The sequence below is a fragment of the Aspergillus caelatus genome (genome assembly GCF_009193585.1).
Source record: "Aspergillus caelatus strain CBS 763.97 unplaced genomic scaffold BDV27scaffold_10, whole genome shotgun sequence".
Lineage (NCBI taxonomy): Eukaryota > Fungi > Ascomycota > Eurotiomycetes > Eurotiales > Aspergillaceae > Aspergillus > Aspergillus caelatus.
Window position 1 is genome coordinate 86,408 of NW_022475273.1, and position 14,490 is coordinate 100,897.

Here is a 14,490-nt window from a genome sequence, read left to right on the forward strand (position 1 = left end):
GACGCTGGACTCGTTACAGGTGGATCTGGTGTTAGGTTATAGCTGGTCATGGAATTGCGGGGCGTTATTGGTGAATTGGTATTTCATCGGGTTGCTGTGGTTGTTAATGAGATTAGTTAGGTTGCTATGTGGTTACGACATGACTTCACTATACGAAAGACTTTTTCTTTTTGTCCTTGAAGGTAAACACAATTGCTGCTATAGCCTTGCTATGTACATATATGTAGAACTCTACCATAATGCTATACCTATTTCCATAATATATCTAGTTGTATATCATCAAGCATATCAGCCAGATTACCGAATAGGTCCACTGGCGCATGAGTAGTTTTATGTACCCATGGGTAGATTCGTGATTTTGTCACACCACCATATATTCCCCTTCGGCCCGTTTAGCCTGTATCACCCGGTGCCATCGGAATCCATGCGGTCTCGCAACCGGTGCTTGGGTCGGAAACGCTGGCATTTCACTATGAGGCACATTATCATCCAAGGCTGACACCGCGTCTTCAGATGCGTCAGGATATGTGCCACGTGATGCACGATCGGTATTATCGCCAACATTGGTCACGATAGGGACTTCTGCCCATATCTTTTCTAGCAGCTCTAGACATGAGAGGTTATTTAGAAATCCAGAATCTTTGGAAAGGTCCTTGCAGCGCTCCCTGATGAATGTACGATGTTTTTCAAGCACACACTCGGCGCCGGTGATAAAAAGCGGCCATAATAGGTATACGTCCGACTTAACCAGTGAGATATGATGCATCGCACGATGTACGAGTAATTGAATCCGGGGGTGACTGGATGGCAAATCTGGATACGCAAGTCGCTCGGTATAGAGAATCGCAGAATGACGGAATGATTCAGAGATATGAAAGACATCCTCGAGGTTCTGGGGGGCAACAACGGCGTGGGATGACGGAGATGAAGGTGGCGAGATGTAAGCATTTGTTGTAGACGCGGGGACAGCACCGAAGGGTTGACTATCCTGCCGTGGGAGACGCCATGATTCAAGCTTTTGCCGTAACGAATGCCACTCAGTCCAAAACGTCGGTGATAATGGTCGCCTTGTAGGGTCGCTCGATTGCGGTAGACAGGGTAACGGAAGAGAATAATTGTTGCTAACTACAGGTATGTCTGACCTCGACGAAGGTGAATAGTGGTATGTCATCGATGGCGGAGGCGCCGAAGACGGAACAAATACATCTGCAAGCCCCGGTGCCTTGATATTCTGATCTTGACCCAAAAGATTCAAACGACCAAGCTGCGCAATGAATTTGAACAGGCTGGGGTCACAACCTGCAAGATTCTCGAGCCCCCACTCGCCGTCTGAAACCGCCGCAATATCTAAGCAAGCACCACGAAGCTGTGTTTCGCGATCATTGGTGGTAGCCGTCATCGTATCAAACCAGGTGAAAACACGAATGAACCATTTCAACTCCTCCGACATTCGGGGAGAACTGCGCATTCGGATAGCCAGCAACTTTGTCACCCCAGCGAACTGAGTTTTGAATTGAGCGACTCCAGTATCACACATGTGGAACAGGCAAAGAACCAGCAGTGTTGCAAGAACGGAATCCGACAATCTTTCATGCGGATCGGCCAACTCCATATTCAAAGCTTTGACAGCCATGCCTCGATGGTATTGCTCCTCTCGAGCAAATCCCTCAGGTCTTGACACCCCGCATTCATCTCGGAACGCCTCGTCAGTTAAGGCGCGGTGGGCTAACGATGAGAGGCGTGCTGGAAGGGATCGCTCCGTCGGCCTCATCCTCCGCTCATGCCTCTGCCGTATGTTACATGTAGATAACGTAGCGATAGCTTCCTGAAGCGATAAGCTCTTCTGCGCTAGGCGTAGAACATAAGTGCGGAATGGGTTTGCTGGGCCATCGAAAGCAACGATCATGGGCGCGATGACTTCGGCGTAATAACTTATTAGATATCGGAGTCGTGGAGTCCGCCCAACAGAGCGCGCTAGAAGCAACTGTGAGAGTGATGGTGAATGGCAAGTTTCGGCGCGTAGAGGAGGACTGCCTGTACTTTCTCGCTCCTCCTGTTCCTCAACTACTTCTGTTGGTTCAGGCTCCGGGGCATTCCCTTGGTATGGCCATTGTGGCATCGCTGATAGCACTTGCGTCTGACTAGACCACACATCTATTGTGCTGATCGCATTGTGACAACCCGCGGGGAGGTCTGGACTCTCCTGAAAATGTGACCGTACATCGAGGTTCGGTATGTCTTTTGAGACATCTGTTTCGTGGGTACCCGTTTTACTGCACGGGCGATAGTGCACTGAGAGTGGAGTTCCAGTGGGCCATAGCTGGGTGTTAGAGGTGTTAGCTGTCCATATTAGGTTCCTATGGGCTTTAGATACTAATGGAGGCCGCTGTTGATCCTGGGAAACAGATGAAGTCGTTGATGAAGTCGTGTGAGAGGGTGTAGACTTGTAAGGCGACGGTGATATCGACGGTGATTCTTGTAGGCCTGCTGGACATGGTGCTGTTGACGGTGTCGTAGCTGGTTGTGACCCGCTCACCGGAAGCGATAATCCCCTAAGCTTACCGCGGCTGGCAACGCCAACACCCCAGGTCAATTTGGTCTTATAACCCGAGCATTCCCGACCATGATCAAGACATTGAGAGCAATACGGGCGTCGCCGATCACAGGAAAACCCTTGTCGGGCGCAGGTGAAGCAATCTTCCGCTGCGCCAGTAACGACAGTCCGTTTGCGTCTCTTTCGGGGGGCTTGATCCGTGGTCGAGGTAGCTTTACGGTTTTGCGCTTTAGAAGCCGGCTCCATATTAGGACCCGGTCGACCAGCTATCGCTATCGAACCAATAGTCTTAGATGGCTTAACTGGTCAGAAACAGGAGAGGCGGAATGGCGGAGAAGACCCGCGTTGCGGGGTGCCATAGATAATAGAGCGATCGACGAACAACCGCTAGGTCAGAGAGTCAAGACGGTATGCGTTGAGTAAGCAAGAGGAAGAGGTGAAGGAAGAAAAAAGAAACCCAATGAATTGTCGTAATAAGAAGTTTAGCCTCAAAATACCAGCGACCGGTGTCTTGGGGGGTTGTTTCTGGGTTTGCTCCGAGAGTGCTAACACGCGGAACTAGTAGAGACGGACGATAAGTGACGATCGCTGCTGCGGCTTTGCCCGCCCTTTAATATCACCTAGTTGATCGATAGAGCCGAAACGAAGATTTTGCAACTAACCAGGAAGAGACAAGTGATACTGATTGGTTCAACTCGGGAATTTTCGTCACGAGAAGGTATCAAATTAAAAAAGCCCCAATTCTATGACGACGCGAACCGAGTCCCAGTGTTTGCCACTCGCACTTTAGTTAAGACGGGATAGTTTGACCTGTGGCCCTATTTAGGAATACGACCGGCCGAGCCAGAAGATGATGATAGTATAGGTGGAGAAAAAGCAAAAGATCAGTGTTGGTCTTAATAGTAATCCCAAGGACGGCTCACTATGCGAGATAATCAACGCAATCATGTGCCGTCACGTGCGAAGTTTCTTGTCTTTTTTCACCAAGTTGAAGCAATTCTTTAGAGCAGTTCCCGTTGCACAAGATCTGCCGGCAATACCAGCAAAAGACCCACTCTCTAGCCTCCAAGTGAGTGAACTTTGTTGGATCCCAAGGGAATTAAGAGCCGTTCATCCTGCAGAGTTTTGGTTTTTTGGTACTTTTGAATTCATGGCTGAAAGTAATTTCCTGAGGATCGGCGAGTCTTCACACACGGTTCTGTCCTTTAGTTTCACTAGTTTTCTTCTTCAATCTTTGACTCTTCCAGATCTTCTTGGCTTTATCCTATAATCCACTATTGACAAGGGAAAGCCTAGGTCCGTGGGAGATATCCACATATTATGTTATGATATCCATTCTAAAATTGGCATAGCTTGTCCCTCGGCCTATGAGCGTTCGTGGATTAAAAAGTGCCTCAAACTTCCCAAGGATGCCATTTTGAAGACTGTAGAGCGCAATTGAACCCTGGTCTTTTACGGAAAGAAGCTGCGAAGAGTGGAGCCTTGAAAACTTAAGTTATGCGCTCTCGGAATAAGGACTCGGAGTTCTCCGTATAATCAGAATATGGAGTGCGTACTGTGTTCAGTGTAGTATCGGCTTTTCGGTACCTTGTTTCTGCCACCGCCTTCCACACAGGGGCAGTCTTTGTTTTTTCTAAATTTCATTGTCTATACATCAGATTTCAAACTGTGGAGAAAATTTCCACTGATTAAGGCAACAGTCTACATTTCAGTCTGCTGTCCATCACCTTTCCCAGCTACAACGACTGTTTCGAAACCCTCTGAGGCCTGTCAGTCGCTTGTCCAGTGCTAATTGTTCGACAAACACTGCCTCGGCCACTTCGGATTGACGTCTTCCGTTAAGAGTCGTGCAGAAAGAACCTCCTGATTTGTGTTGGGACGGTCGAAATTTCGACTCGTTGCGGCCAATGTCGCCTGTCATGCTGACCTTCTTTGTTAATTGAGACTGTTTATTATCTGGGATCAGCGACTGGGGTTCTCTGGTCAATTCTTAGCGCGTATCGTGCTTCCACCGCACCTTTGGGTCACATTGTGTAGACACCCGAGTTAGATTATCACGGCATTCTCTGCCATCAATTGCGACCGACTGTCAAACATAGCAATGTCAATCTTTCGGCCAGGCCGCTTGAGGACGGTTCTCTCAGCAACGGCCGCAATAATTCTCATTTGTACTTTCTATTTCTATTGGACTCCGCCTCCAGCTTCGACGATTCCTAGCACTGCCTTTGAAGTTCCTCTCACCGAACGTCAGATTGCCTTTTGGAAGGTATTGAGGTCGATCTTAGATGCACATGCGCCCAATTGCCCGTCTCCCACACTCGAGGCTTCTGTGAGCGCAGTCCATTTCAATGCGACAACAGTTGACCCCCGTCCCGACTTGATTGTGTTCGGCGAGAAGGAGCTCGACGTGCTGACGGAGGCACATGCGAATTATCTCAATGATATCAGGACGGCGAAGAAGTTGCGTCCTGCTCATTCTCCCGGAACTCGGGGTATAGTTACGACGGCCGGAGGTTCCTATCTTCCCGTCTTTCTGTCGTCCCTGCGGATGCTACGCCGTACAGGGTCAACTTTGCCTGTGGAGGTGTACATGAAGGATGCAAGCGAATATGAAAAGAAAATCTGCGACAACATCCTCCCGGATATGGGTGCGCGGTGCTTAATACTCTCCGATGTTGTAGGCAAGGATGTCATTCAGCATTACCAACTAAAGGTCTTTGCAGTCCTCTTTTCTTCGTTCGAGGAGATTGTTTGGATGGATGCCGATTGCTTTCCGATGGACAAGCCCGAGATATTGCTCAACCATGAACCGTTCACGTCCACTGGCTTAGTGACGTGGCCCGATTTCTGGGCATCGTCGGTTTCTCCGGCATATTATAACATCTCCCAGCAGCCCATGCCTCCGATGACCGAGCGGCAGTCCTCGGAGACCGGTATCTTCCTCGTTTCCAAGAAGACGCACTATCTCACACTGCTACTCGCTGCCTATTATAACTACTATGGACCGTCGCATTACTTCCGACTATTGTCTCAAGGCGCACCGGGCGAGGGAGACAAAGAAACGTTTCTGCAGGCTGCGACTGCAGTGGGTGAACCTTTCTATGCGGTCAGCGAAAGAGTTCAGGCGCTCGGCCATCAAACAGCGGAAGGGCTTTCTGGCTCTGCAATGGCGCAATCGGACCCTATTGGAGACCATGCGCTGACGAGCCAAGGCAAATGGCGAGTACAGGACCCCTCGGTGGACAAAGCTCCCCGCGTATTTTTCGTCCATGCCAATTACCCCAAGTTCAATCCTGCGGAGAATGTCTTTGGGTACGAATGGGGAACTACGCCCACCCTTCGACCCGATGGCACAGAGGGGCGCGCATGGACTGCCCCTGAAGACGTCCTGCGCCGATTTGGGATTGACATTGAGAGAGCCTATTGGGAAGAGATCAAATGGGTTAGCTGTAATCCCGACATAGAATTCAGAACGTGGGAAGGTAAACCGGGCGTATGTGAGAAAGTCGAGAGCTACTGGAACACAGTCTTTGCGGAACCACATGAAGACGACCCGAAGTTTGTTGACGAAAGCTAAATTGGTCCCAGTGAATACCACTCGGAATCAGTCTGGGGCCACCTGCAGCCGCTACCGACGTAGTTTTCGGCCCGACGATCCTTATCACGGATGCTGGCATAGCCAACCTTTTGACACGACTGCGTGGCTGTGAGCGCCTACCTGAAAAATCCAAGGTACACAACACGCGCTGCTTACGAAACGACGACATGGCCGATTACAATATGTATATACATACCATTCATAATGTTGCATAATAGCAGAGGATATAGAAATGGACACAAACATGCACGTTAATGCTCATCAATTTCCCATTATTTCGTCAACCGGTACATGCTAAAATTACAAAGTATGCCTTATTATACCAAACTGCGGACGAAGAAGCATAACCTTTTGCCGTTACGCCATGACTCCCAGTATAAGTTTATTTCTTGATACCCTTCTCCCTCAGTCGCTGCTCGTCTTCTTCCTGGAGCTCCTGGTCAATCTTGGCTCCCTTTGATGGCTCATTGCCATGCAGCTTGGCCTGGTCACAAACAAGTTAGCTACAGACATCCCTCTACAATCATTAAACGGGAGGAAACATACCGGCTTAGTAGAGTCCTTCTTGCTGATCTCCGCCTCGGGGTCAATATCATCGTTGTGATGATGGCTGGGGTCAGGCTGCTGTTCACGAGCAGCGAGCTTGTTGGCGATGGAGCGGTTGTCCTCTGCATTCGAGTCAGCACCGTTTCAACAACAACCATCAAATGGTTAGCATTTGGCGAAGAACATACTCGGATCCAAGTTCTTATGGCTATGCTTCTGGCCCTCGTTGTAGCGGTCCTGCTCGTTAAGGATGGACTGGGGCTGGTTGCGCTGGTCGCCTGCTTCGTAGAGACTGCGGTTGCCCACGCTAGATTGGCCGGCTGACATTTTGAACAATTGAGGTTCGATTGTAAAACTTCGAAAAAGGAAGTGGAAGTAACGGTGATATTGAGTACTTGAGGATAGTTTAAGAATTAGAGAGTTGATTGAATTGAGTTGGGGGATTGAGGTCAAGACGATGCTTTATACTGTCTTGTATGCTATGTTGTGATGTCATGGTTGAGGTCTCTGAGATCATAGGTGGGGCGCAATTACAACAATATCTGGAAGGGGAACTCCAGTTACTGTGGGATTGCGCTCTGGACTTGACATGATTAGATCATAGGTAGGATTAGTCTGGAAGCCCTTTTGTTGTTTTCTTTTTCTCTTTTGGGGAGTTGGGTAGGGTTGGTGTGGGTTTGGTTTGTCTTGTTGTTTGATTTACACCTTCGGAGTACATGACGGATCTAGAATATCCTAAGAAAATAATTCGGCATGTTCCTATTCCATGCTTTGTCATGTTTCCGCGTCCATTTCTCACTGTCAATCTTCTAACCAATTATTCTCTACAGATCATGTGTCGATATGCACCCTGCAAAAGACAGGTGTACCTATATACTAATACAGGCAAGTGGGCACCACCATTGATCATCAACAACCCACGTCCGATCTCGGTGCCCAAATCACAACAATTCCAATACTACTACAATATCTCTACAACGTCACCAGCAAGACGTACCTACAGGAACCACCAGACACGCAACCTCCCCAACCCAGCAGCACGCCAACCCCAAACCCGCAAAATGTCATCAGCACCAACATCAACAACGCCAGCCCCGCAACCAGACCCCCGCTACGCCCAACTCTTCCACGACCTCTCAACCCGCTTCGCGCAAACCTCCCTCCCTCCGGAGAAATGGTACATCCTCGCCATTTCCACAATAGTAGCCAGTCCGGACCCAGAACGCTGCGACCAGCTCTACCTACACCTAATCAACCAAGCCCCCTACAGCACCCCCTCAGCTAGACAAGCACTAGTCCGACGCCTCCGCGAAGCCCTCTTCAAAAGCATCATTATCGTAGGCGTGTGCAAACCCATCGAAGCAATCCTAGCAATCAGCAAATACGAACGCGAAGAAGACAAAGACTACACCTTCACGCGAGAGAACTGGCAATGCGACCAGGCCAACCATGACCGCGGCGTAGCGTGGCTGGAGAAGCTGTATGCGCGGAACACGACGGGGACGCTGGACTTGTTCCGCGCGCATCAGGATTTCGGGTGGTTGTCGAAGGAGATTACGTATGGGTTGTTTTTGTCGGATCGGGGGGTTTTGGATGATCTGGATACGCAGATGGTGGTGTTGCCGGCTATTATGAGCCAGAATCTGAAGAATGAGACCCATTGGCATATTCGGGGGACGAGGCGGTTGGGGGTTAGCATGGAGGATGTGAAGGTGGTTTGGGAGTGTATTCAGCTCGTTGCTGGGTTTTATGGGGTGGTGTTGGATAAAGTGCCTACTGTTGAGGAGGTGGAAAGTGATGTTTGATTTTGGGTTGGGGGGAATGGTTTTGGGTATATAGATTTGTCTGTTTACGACTGAATGTGAGCCTAATAGAGGAATGAGTAGAGAAATGCATTTTAGGCTATTTTGTAGTTAGGCCTATATATTCATATCATTTGGATGTTATCTGTGCTTATTAACCTACATATATTGCTCAAGATGTATACTTCATTAGACCCCCCCCCCGCGATAGAATGTACGGAAAAGGTTTAGCGAGAGCGGAGCAACTTTTATCGGCCGCCGATGAAGCCCAAAACGACGGATTTCGACAAACCAATACCCCACGAATTAACCATACTTTCATACTGCAATCACAATGGGTAAACGCAAGGAGATTAAAGATAACGATGTCGAAATGGGCGGCACAGACCCCCGCGTGGACGGCGATGAGTCCGACGAGGTAAACCACCTTCGCATGCATCATGATTTTTTTTTTTTTTTCTTTCTTGCTAACACAGGATGATGGTCGTAGGACATGGACATTGTGAATGTCGATTTCGAATGGTTTGACCCTCAGCCGATCGATTTCCATGGCCTTAAGGTCCTCCTTCGTCAGCTCTTCGACTCCGATGCCCAGATCTTCGACATGTCCACTCTGTCGGACATGATCCTTGCGCAACCGTTGCTGGGATCAACGGTGAAGGTAGACGGTAACGAGTCGGATCCGTATGCCTTCTTGACCGTGCTCAATCTCCAGGAACACAAGGTACGATTCGTGGAAGAAACGCCCGATAGAGAAAATCGCTCGCTAATACCCAGAACAGGATAAACCCGTCATCAAAGACTTAATATCCTACCTCCAGCGTAAAGCGTCATCGAACCCCGACCTCGCCCCTCTTTCCCAGCTTCTTTCCCAAACACCTGTTCCTCCGATCGGATTGATTCTTACCGAGCGATTGATCAATATGCCCGCCGAAGTGGTTCCTCCGATGTACACTATGTTGATGGAGGAGATTGCGTGGGCTATTCAAGACAAGGAGCCCTACAAGTTCTCGCACTACCTGATTGTGTCCAAGAATTATGAGGAGGTCGAGTCGAAGTTGGACATGGAGGACTCGCGGCCGCAGAAGAAAAAGAAGAAGTCGGGTGACAAGGTTGAGAAGTTCTACTTCCACCCTGAGGATGAGATTCTCGAGAAGCACACGCGGTGCTTCGGGTCTATCGAGTATACGCATAAGCATGATGAGGGACACTCGGATTCGAAGCGCGCGTTCCAGGAGCTGGGTATCAGGACCAATGGAAGTCTGATGCTGTTCGATGCGGATAAACTCGAGGGTGCGATCAACGAGATGAAGGAGTTCTTGCAGCCTCCGGTATGAGGTTGATGGTTACGGCATGGTTTTATGAAATTAGAAAAAAGTTCCTCTGCGCTTGGTCCATAGCGTGTCTATATTCGATTGTTTGAAAATATATTAATAACTCTATGGTTTCTTTTCTGGGGGGGTTAAGTATATTCATGCGTTAATGGCTGGTTCTATCTTCGTAATGGTTCGTCCATCATTCATTTATTCCCATTGGGTTCCCTTCAGGCGTTGCATAAGGTATTCAACCTCTACCACCTTAGTCAAGGGAATGACATATTCCTAGACGGGATTAGCAAGTCGTTAGCTTAAAACAGGAATGGAGAAGTAGTTCTCACCTTATACATGGCAACCACGGCCTCGACGTTGATCTTGGAGCCGGTCTCCGTCGGGAAAGCGGGATCAGTTCCGTAAGTCTTCGCCTTCAACGCCAGTCTCTCCAGCACCTTCCGCTCAACCTTTGCGTCGGTAATAGCGTCATCAATCCCAGCCCGATCATTCGCCTTGATCATCTTGACGAACCGCTCCGGCTCCTTCTGGAACTTCGACTCGGCCACGAACTTGCCGAAGTGAATGCGCCGAGACAGCGCCTGCAGACAGCTAACGTCGGCGGTCGCAGCCGACCCGTAGTTCTCCTGCGTCTCACCGCGATCCTCGCGTCCAAATTGCGGACAGACAGCGGGGAGAATATCCTCAACGTAGCGCTGTTTGATGATATCATTGACGTTCACATCATTGTTATGAAGGATCTTCGGATACTCCAGCGGCGCTAGGATCGGCTCTTCAAGAACATCCGGAAAGAAAGGATACTCATCCGGGGACTGGTAGCGACGCACGCGCGACTGGATACGTTCCTGCTCGCGGAGCAGATAATCCATCAGAGGGATGTCATCGCCGGGAATCTTGACGCCGCCGGGAACATAAACGGGCTTGTTGAGGGGAAATTGAACACGCTCGATCAGGTGGAAGGTGATGGTGTCTTCGAGACGGCTGTAGCATTACACATGATCAGCTTCAGGGATGTCACAGGGGTTAGTTATTTCGGAATTCTGTGGTCGTTTTGGTGTCTGGTCTAGACGGTAGCCGTGCGACTGCGGGGCAAAAAGTGTAAGCCGTGAGAATTAAATGCTTTTCTACTTACATCAATTGGAACCGGATATTGGCTAGATCCAGAGCCTTGGAGGCGTCTGAAAGGTCAATGGCTGTGTCCATGGTTCTTTTTTTTGTGTCCCTTGTTTGTTTTACTAGTAGTTGGTTGTGGTTTAAATTTCTCGTTCGTTTTTGTTTCCGACAAGTGAGTGTCTCCTGCGGGGCCCCGATTGCGCAGAAAGATATTCCTTTTTCTGGAGTCCACTGGTCATTAGGTTGGGGAGGAAATATGCCTGTTAGCAATACTTTGAGGGTCTCAAGAGTTATATTGACTTCTGCTCAGATAAGCGTAGGCTGACAGTTAGTAACTGGGGAGTCTATCATTGAACTATATATACTAATTGCCAGTTACGAGTGGTTTTATAGCAGGGAGTTCCCTTCCATAAGACTTCCTAAACCGGAGTACAGAAGCCTGAACTCAGCGCCAGCGTCGATCTAGGGAAAAGCGCTAAGCCACCGATCCTTTTTTTCTTTTTTCTTTTCTTTTTTTTTTTTTTCGCAAGGAAAAGAAAGGAACAAGAACAAGAAGACATAAGTAGATACTAGTAGTCGGAAAGCATCGACCGAACACCAACCGAAAGGATCGCATTACAAAGGATAATAGATTGATATGATGGTCATTCTTGAAAAGTTCCCTCTGGCTGATGCCGTCATGTGGTAACTTTGGTTTGCAGGGATTCAGTATGAATACTTACGGTATTACAATTTATAAGGCCAAGCATTAAGAATGGATTTGGACTGGGAAAAAAACAAAAAACAAAAAATATTCTAAGAAAGTTGCATACCCACATTTTATAATCTTCCACTAAAGCTCACAAACACTTCACACCGTCTTAATCGACGACTTTCATGTGCTACGGTTATTAGCCCGCGGTAATATTACGGTACATCGTTCAGGTTCCGGCAACGCGGTAATTCATCGCGTGCAGCTCCAGCTGAAAGTTCTCTTTCCTGAGAGCCGAAAAATAGAGCAAGTGCACTGCCGACTTTACTCGACCTTCCCTGCTTTGCCTCCCCCCTCTCCAGACCTTCCGCATGGGCTTTTAACCACCGGATAACTGCTCAGGTCGGTGATATGGACAAACACCGCCGCGATGAGTCGCCTTCCGGTCTGTCAGATATTGTCGAGCATGACGGTCTTCTAGGGACCGGCCTGACGGTAAGTCCCTACGGACCTCTATCTGTGCCTGTTCTCTCAAGTCGCCCAATGATCCGCTGATAGACCCTCCCGGTACTCAGTCCAGACATATCGAGGCCTTTGGAAGGAAAGTAACGTCGACAGCCGGCCATTTGATGGGCCCTACGACCGACGGAAATCCCGCCCATTACCACAATGCTATGGCGGATATTCAGCGCGAGCTGCGGCGGCCCAATACGCAGCGCAGAGTATTCGCCTTGACTCAAACTACGCCGACAGATCTTGTCCGCTCCAAGCTGTCGACATCCGAAATTCAATCGCGAGCTCTCTCCTCTCTCCCCGACGACCTCCTTGCGAACATCCCCGACGACAGTAGCTCCTACTCCCTGTTTGAAGGTTTCCAGGCCTCCCAAGACGATATCGAATATAGAAAGGCCCATCGACGGCGCTCTTCCAAATCGAAGAAATTGTTGAAAGATGGCGAAAGCCGGGTGGCCCTTCCGTCTGCTCCGGCGGAGTTGAAGAAGGAACGCGATTTGTTAAGTCGCCGCATGGAACTGATGGGTGTGCGCAAAAATATGTGCAGCTCGGAGATACACGATATAGACAACAAGATCGCGAATCTTCACAACATGCGCAAGATTGTTTTGGATCGGTTGGCTGGACTAGAGATGGAGGAGGCGGAATTGGAACACGAACGTGGGTGGACTAGGCTCGATCATCGCAGTTTAACTCTGACTTTGGAAAACAGTGACCGAGCTCGAAAATAAACTTGAGGATATTGAAGAGGAAACACCGGAAGCTTCTGCTGTTTTGGGCACTCCGAAATCATCTGCAAACGATGAACCGACGACCTCAGAGGATCCGGCCATGGACGCATCTTTCATGTCGGAATCGATTTATCAAAAGATCCCATCGCCGAAGAGTCTGAAGCACAAATCAAAGAGTACGCCTCTTTAGACCGTTTCCATTGGACTATTGGCTAATCCTTTTAGGAAAACGGTCTATGCCTGTTTTACATGAGCACTTCAGTCCCGGGTCCTTGATTAAGGAGATGGAAGCGCATACCGATATGGTGACTGCCATTGATTTTGACTATCCTTTCGGCACAATGATTACCGCAGCGTTGGATGATACCGTACGAGTTTGGGACCTCAATGTCGGAAGGTGTACTGGGTTTCTGGAGGGGCATAACGCATCGGTCCGATGTCTTCAAATTGAGGACAACATCGTGGCTACGGGTTCTATGGATGCCTCGGTCAAGCTTTGGGATTTGAGTCGCGCCCGCTCTAGACCTCGAAGCAGCCGCATTAACAAGCATGAGGACGAAGAAGACGCTGCCGATGATGCTTCCCAAGTATCCCACTCAACAACATTAGAGGATTGCCATGTATTCTCACTAGATTCCCATGTTGGTGAAGTGACAGCGCTCCATTTCCGAGGTGACAACTTGATATCCGGCTCGGCTGATAAGACTCTGCGCCAATGGGATCTCGTTAAAGGACGTTGTGTGCAGACGTTAGATGTTCTTTGGGCTGCAGCTCAAGCGGATACATTGAATGGAGACAGCACATGGCGACCATCCGGACGCGTACCAGACGCATCTGCAGACTTTGTGGGGGCGCTTCAATGTTTCGATGCCGCCCTGGCTTGCGGTACTGCCGATGGCATGGTGCGTCTGTGGGATCTGCGCAGTGGCCAAGTTCACCGTAGTCTTGTTGGACACACAGGCCCTGTTACATGCTTACAGTTTGATGATGTGCATCTCGTGACAGGTAGTATGGACCGTAGTATTCGGGTATGTTGCACGTTGATTTCTGTGAGAATTAGGAAGCCATTGCTGACATGTTTTAGATCTGGGATCTCCGAATGGGATCCATCTACGACGCATTCGCCTACGACAGACCCGTCACCAGCATGAGGTTCGACGCTAAACGAATTGTGGCTGCCGCGGGAGAGAGCGTGGTAAAGGTCTACGACAAGGCAGACGGCAACCACTGGGACTGTGGTGCCGGCGTTGGTGCTGATGAACAAGGTCCACTTCCGGCGACCGTTGATCGAGTGTGCCTCAAGGATGGATTCCTCATTGAAGGTCGCCAGGACGGTATTGTTGGAGCGTGGACGTGTTAGAAATGATTCCATGAGGCATTGGCTTTCGGACGTATTTGGATGTACATGCGAGTACTTGCCATTATATTTTCTGCGAAGTCTCAAGAGCATCTTGAATGTGTATATTATATGTCAGCAGTGTTCTAGAAGCGAAATAAAGCTGTCCAGGACCGACAGCACTGTAAAATGTTTTTGTCAAGTGGTCATTAACATGTTGAATATGGGCGAATGAGATTTGAATTAGAAAGTAAATAACAATACTGAAACAAAGGAAA

General features: G+C 49.1%; 7 protein-coding genes across 7 annotated transcripts; 4 read left to right on the forward strand and 3 right to left on the reverse strand.

Moving 5' to 3' along the window:
• Positions 1–174: 174 nt before the first annotated feature.
• BDV27DRAFT_120562 (Zn(II)2Cys6 transcription factor) lies at positions 175–3,159 on the reverse strand. The gene has a single exon (XM_032065134.1). The coding sequence runs from the start codon at positions 2,798–2,800 to the stop codon at positions 362–364; it is 2,439 nt and encodes an 812-aa protein (XP_031932678.1). The 5' UTR covers positions 2,801–3,159; the 3' UTR covers positions 175–361.
• Positions 3,160–4,245: 1,086 nt separating this feature from the next.
• On the forward strand, positions 4,246–6,458 carry BDV27DRAFT_120564 (alpha-mannosyltransferase). The gene has a single exon (XM_032065135.1). It carries the CDS (start codon positions 4,656–4,658, stop codon positions 6,129–6,131), a length of 1,476 nt encoding a protein of 491 aa, XP_031932679.1. The 5' UTR covers positions 4,246–4,655; the 3' UTR covers positions 6,132–6,458.
• BDV27DRAFT_120565 (uncharacterized protein) lies at positions 6,398–7,361 on the reverse strand. The gene is made up of 3 exons (XM_032065136.1): positions 6,887–7,361; positions 6,699–6,820; positions 6,398–6,636 (listed from the first exon to the last, which is right to left on the reverse strand). The coding sequence occupies exons 1-3, from the start codon at positions 7,023–7,025 to the stop codon at positions 6,535–6,537; spliced, it is 363 nt and encodes a 120-aa protein (XP_031932680.1). The 5' UTR covers positions 7,026–7,361; the 3' UTR covers positions 6,398–6,534.
• BDV27DRAFT_120566 (uncharacterized protein) lies at positions 7,362–8,599 on the forward strand. The gene is made up of 2 exons (XM_032065137.1): positions 7,362–7,449; positions 7,529–8,599. The coding sequence occupies exon 2, from the start codon at positions 7,532–7,534 to the stop codon at positions 8,501–8,503; it is 972 nt and encodes a 323-aa protein (XP_031932681.1). The 5' UTR covers positions 7,362–7,449; positions 7,529–7,531; the 3' UTR covers positions 8,504–8,599.
• Positions 8,600–8,834: 235 nt separating this feature from the next.
• Positions 8,835–9,837, forward strand: BDV27DRAFT_141083 (protein-transporting protein BCP1; the record flags this gene model as incomplete). The annotated part of the gene is made up of 3 exons (XM_032069774.1): positions 8,835–8,918; positions 8,991–9,224; positions 9,283–9,837. The coding sequence occupies 3 exons, from the start codon at positions 8,835–8,837 to the stop codon at positions 9,835–9,837; spliced, it is 873 nt and encodes a 290-aa protein (XP_031932682.1).
• A 93-nt stretch (positions 9,838–9,930) lies between these two features.
• BDV27DRAFT_1648 (chorismate mutase ARO7) lies at positions 9,931–11,377 on the reverse strand. The gene is made up of 3 exons (XM_032073764.1): positions 10,961–11,377; positions 10,158–10,809; positions 9,931–10,101 (listed from the first exon to the last, which is right to left on the reverse strand). Exons 1-3 carry the CDS (start codon positions 11,029–11,031, stop codon positions 10,024–10,026), a joined length of 801 nt encoding a protein of 266 aa, XP_031932683.1. The 5' UTR covers positions 11,032–11,377; the 3' UTR covers positions 9,931–10,023.
• A 352-nt stretch (positions 11,378–11,729) lies between these two features.
• mdv1 (WD repeat-containing protein) lies at positions 11,730–14,453 on the forward strand. The gene is made up of 5 exons (XM_032065138.1): positions 11,730–12,127; positions 12,208–12,805; positions 12,858–13,052; positions 13,102–13,904; positions 13,961–14,453. The coding sequence occupies exons 1-5, from the start codon at positions 12,044–12,046 to the stop codon at positions 14,234–14,236; spliced, it is 1,956 nt and encodes a 651-aa protein (XP_031932684.1). The 5' UTR covers positions 11,730–12,043; the 3' UTR covers positions 14,237–14,453.
• The last annotated feature ends 37 nt before the right edge of the window (positions 14,454–14,490 follow it).

Bases quoted from the DNA above. Each gene is read 5' to 3' on its own strand.
- mdv1 (XM_032065138.1), top strand. From the start codon at position 12,044: ATGGACAAACACCGCCGCGATGAGTCGCCTTCCGGTCTGTCAGATATT. The intron at 13,053-13,101 runs GTACGCCTCTTT...TAATCCTTTTAG, and splicing joins TCTGAAGCACAAATCAAAGA to GAAAACGGTCTATGCCTGTT. The intron at 13,905-13,960 runs GTATGTTGCACG...GACATGTTTTAG, and splicing joins GTATGGACCGTAGTATTCGG to ATCTGGGATCTCCGAATGGG.
- BDV27DRAFT_120562 (XM_032065134.1), bottom strand. From the start codon at position 2,800: ATGGAGCCGGCTTCTAAAGCGCAAAACCGTAAAGCTACCTCGACCACG.
- BDV27DRAFT_120566 (XM_032065137.1), top strand. From the start codon at position 7,532: ATGTGTCGATATGCACCCTGCAAAAGACAGGTGTACCTATATACTAAT.
- BDV27DRAFT_120565 (XM_032065136.1), bottom strand. From the start codon at position 7,025: ATGTCAGCCGGCCAATCTAGCGTGGGCAACCGCAGTCTCTACGAAGCA. The intron at 6,821-6,886 runs GTATGTTCTTCG...ACTCGAATGCAG, and splicing joins CCATAAGAACTTGGATCCGA to AGGACAACCGCTCCATCGCC. The intron at 6,637-6,698 runs GTATGTTTCCTC...GTTTGTGACCAG, and splicing joins AGAAGGACTCTACTAAGCCG to GCCAAGCTGCATGGCAATGA.
- BDV27DRAFT_1648 (XM_032073764.1), bottom strand. From the start codon at position 11,031: ATGGACACAGCCATTGACCTTTCAGACGCCTCCAAGGCTCTGGATCTA. The intron at 10,810-10,960 runs GTAAGTAGAAAA...GTAATGCTACAG, and splicing joins AATATCCGGTTCCAATTGAT to CCGTCTCGAAGACACCATCA. The intron at 10,102-10,157 runs GTGAGAACTACT...AATCCCGTCTAG, and splicing joins CCGTGGTTGCCATGTATAAG to GAATATGTCATTCCCTTGAC.
- BDV27DRAFT_120564 (XM_032065135.1), top strand. From the start codon at position 4,656: ATGTCAATCTTTCGGCCAGGCCGCTTGAGGACGGTTCTCTCAGCAACG.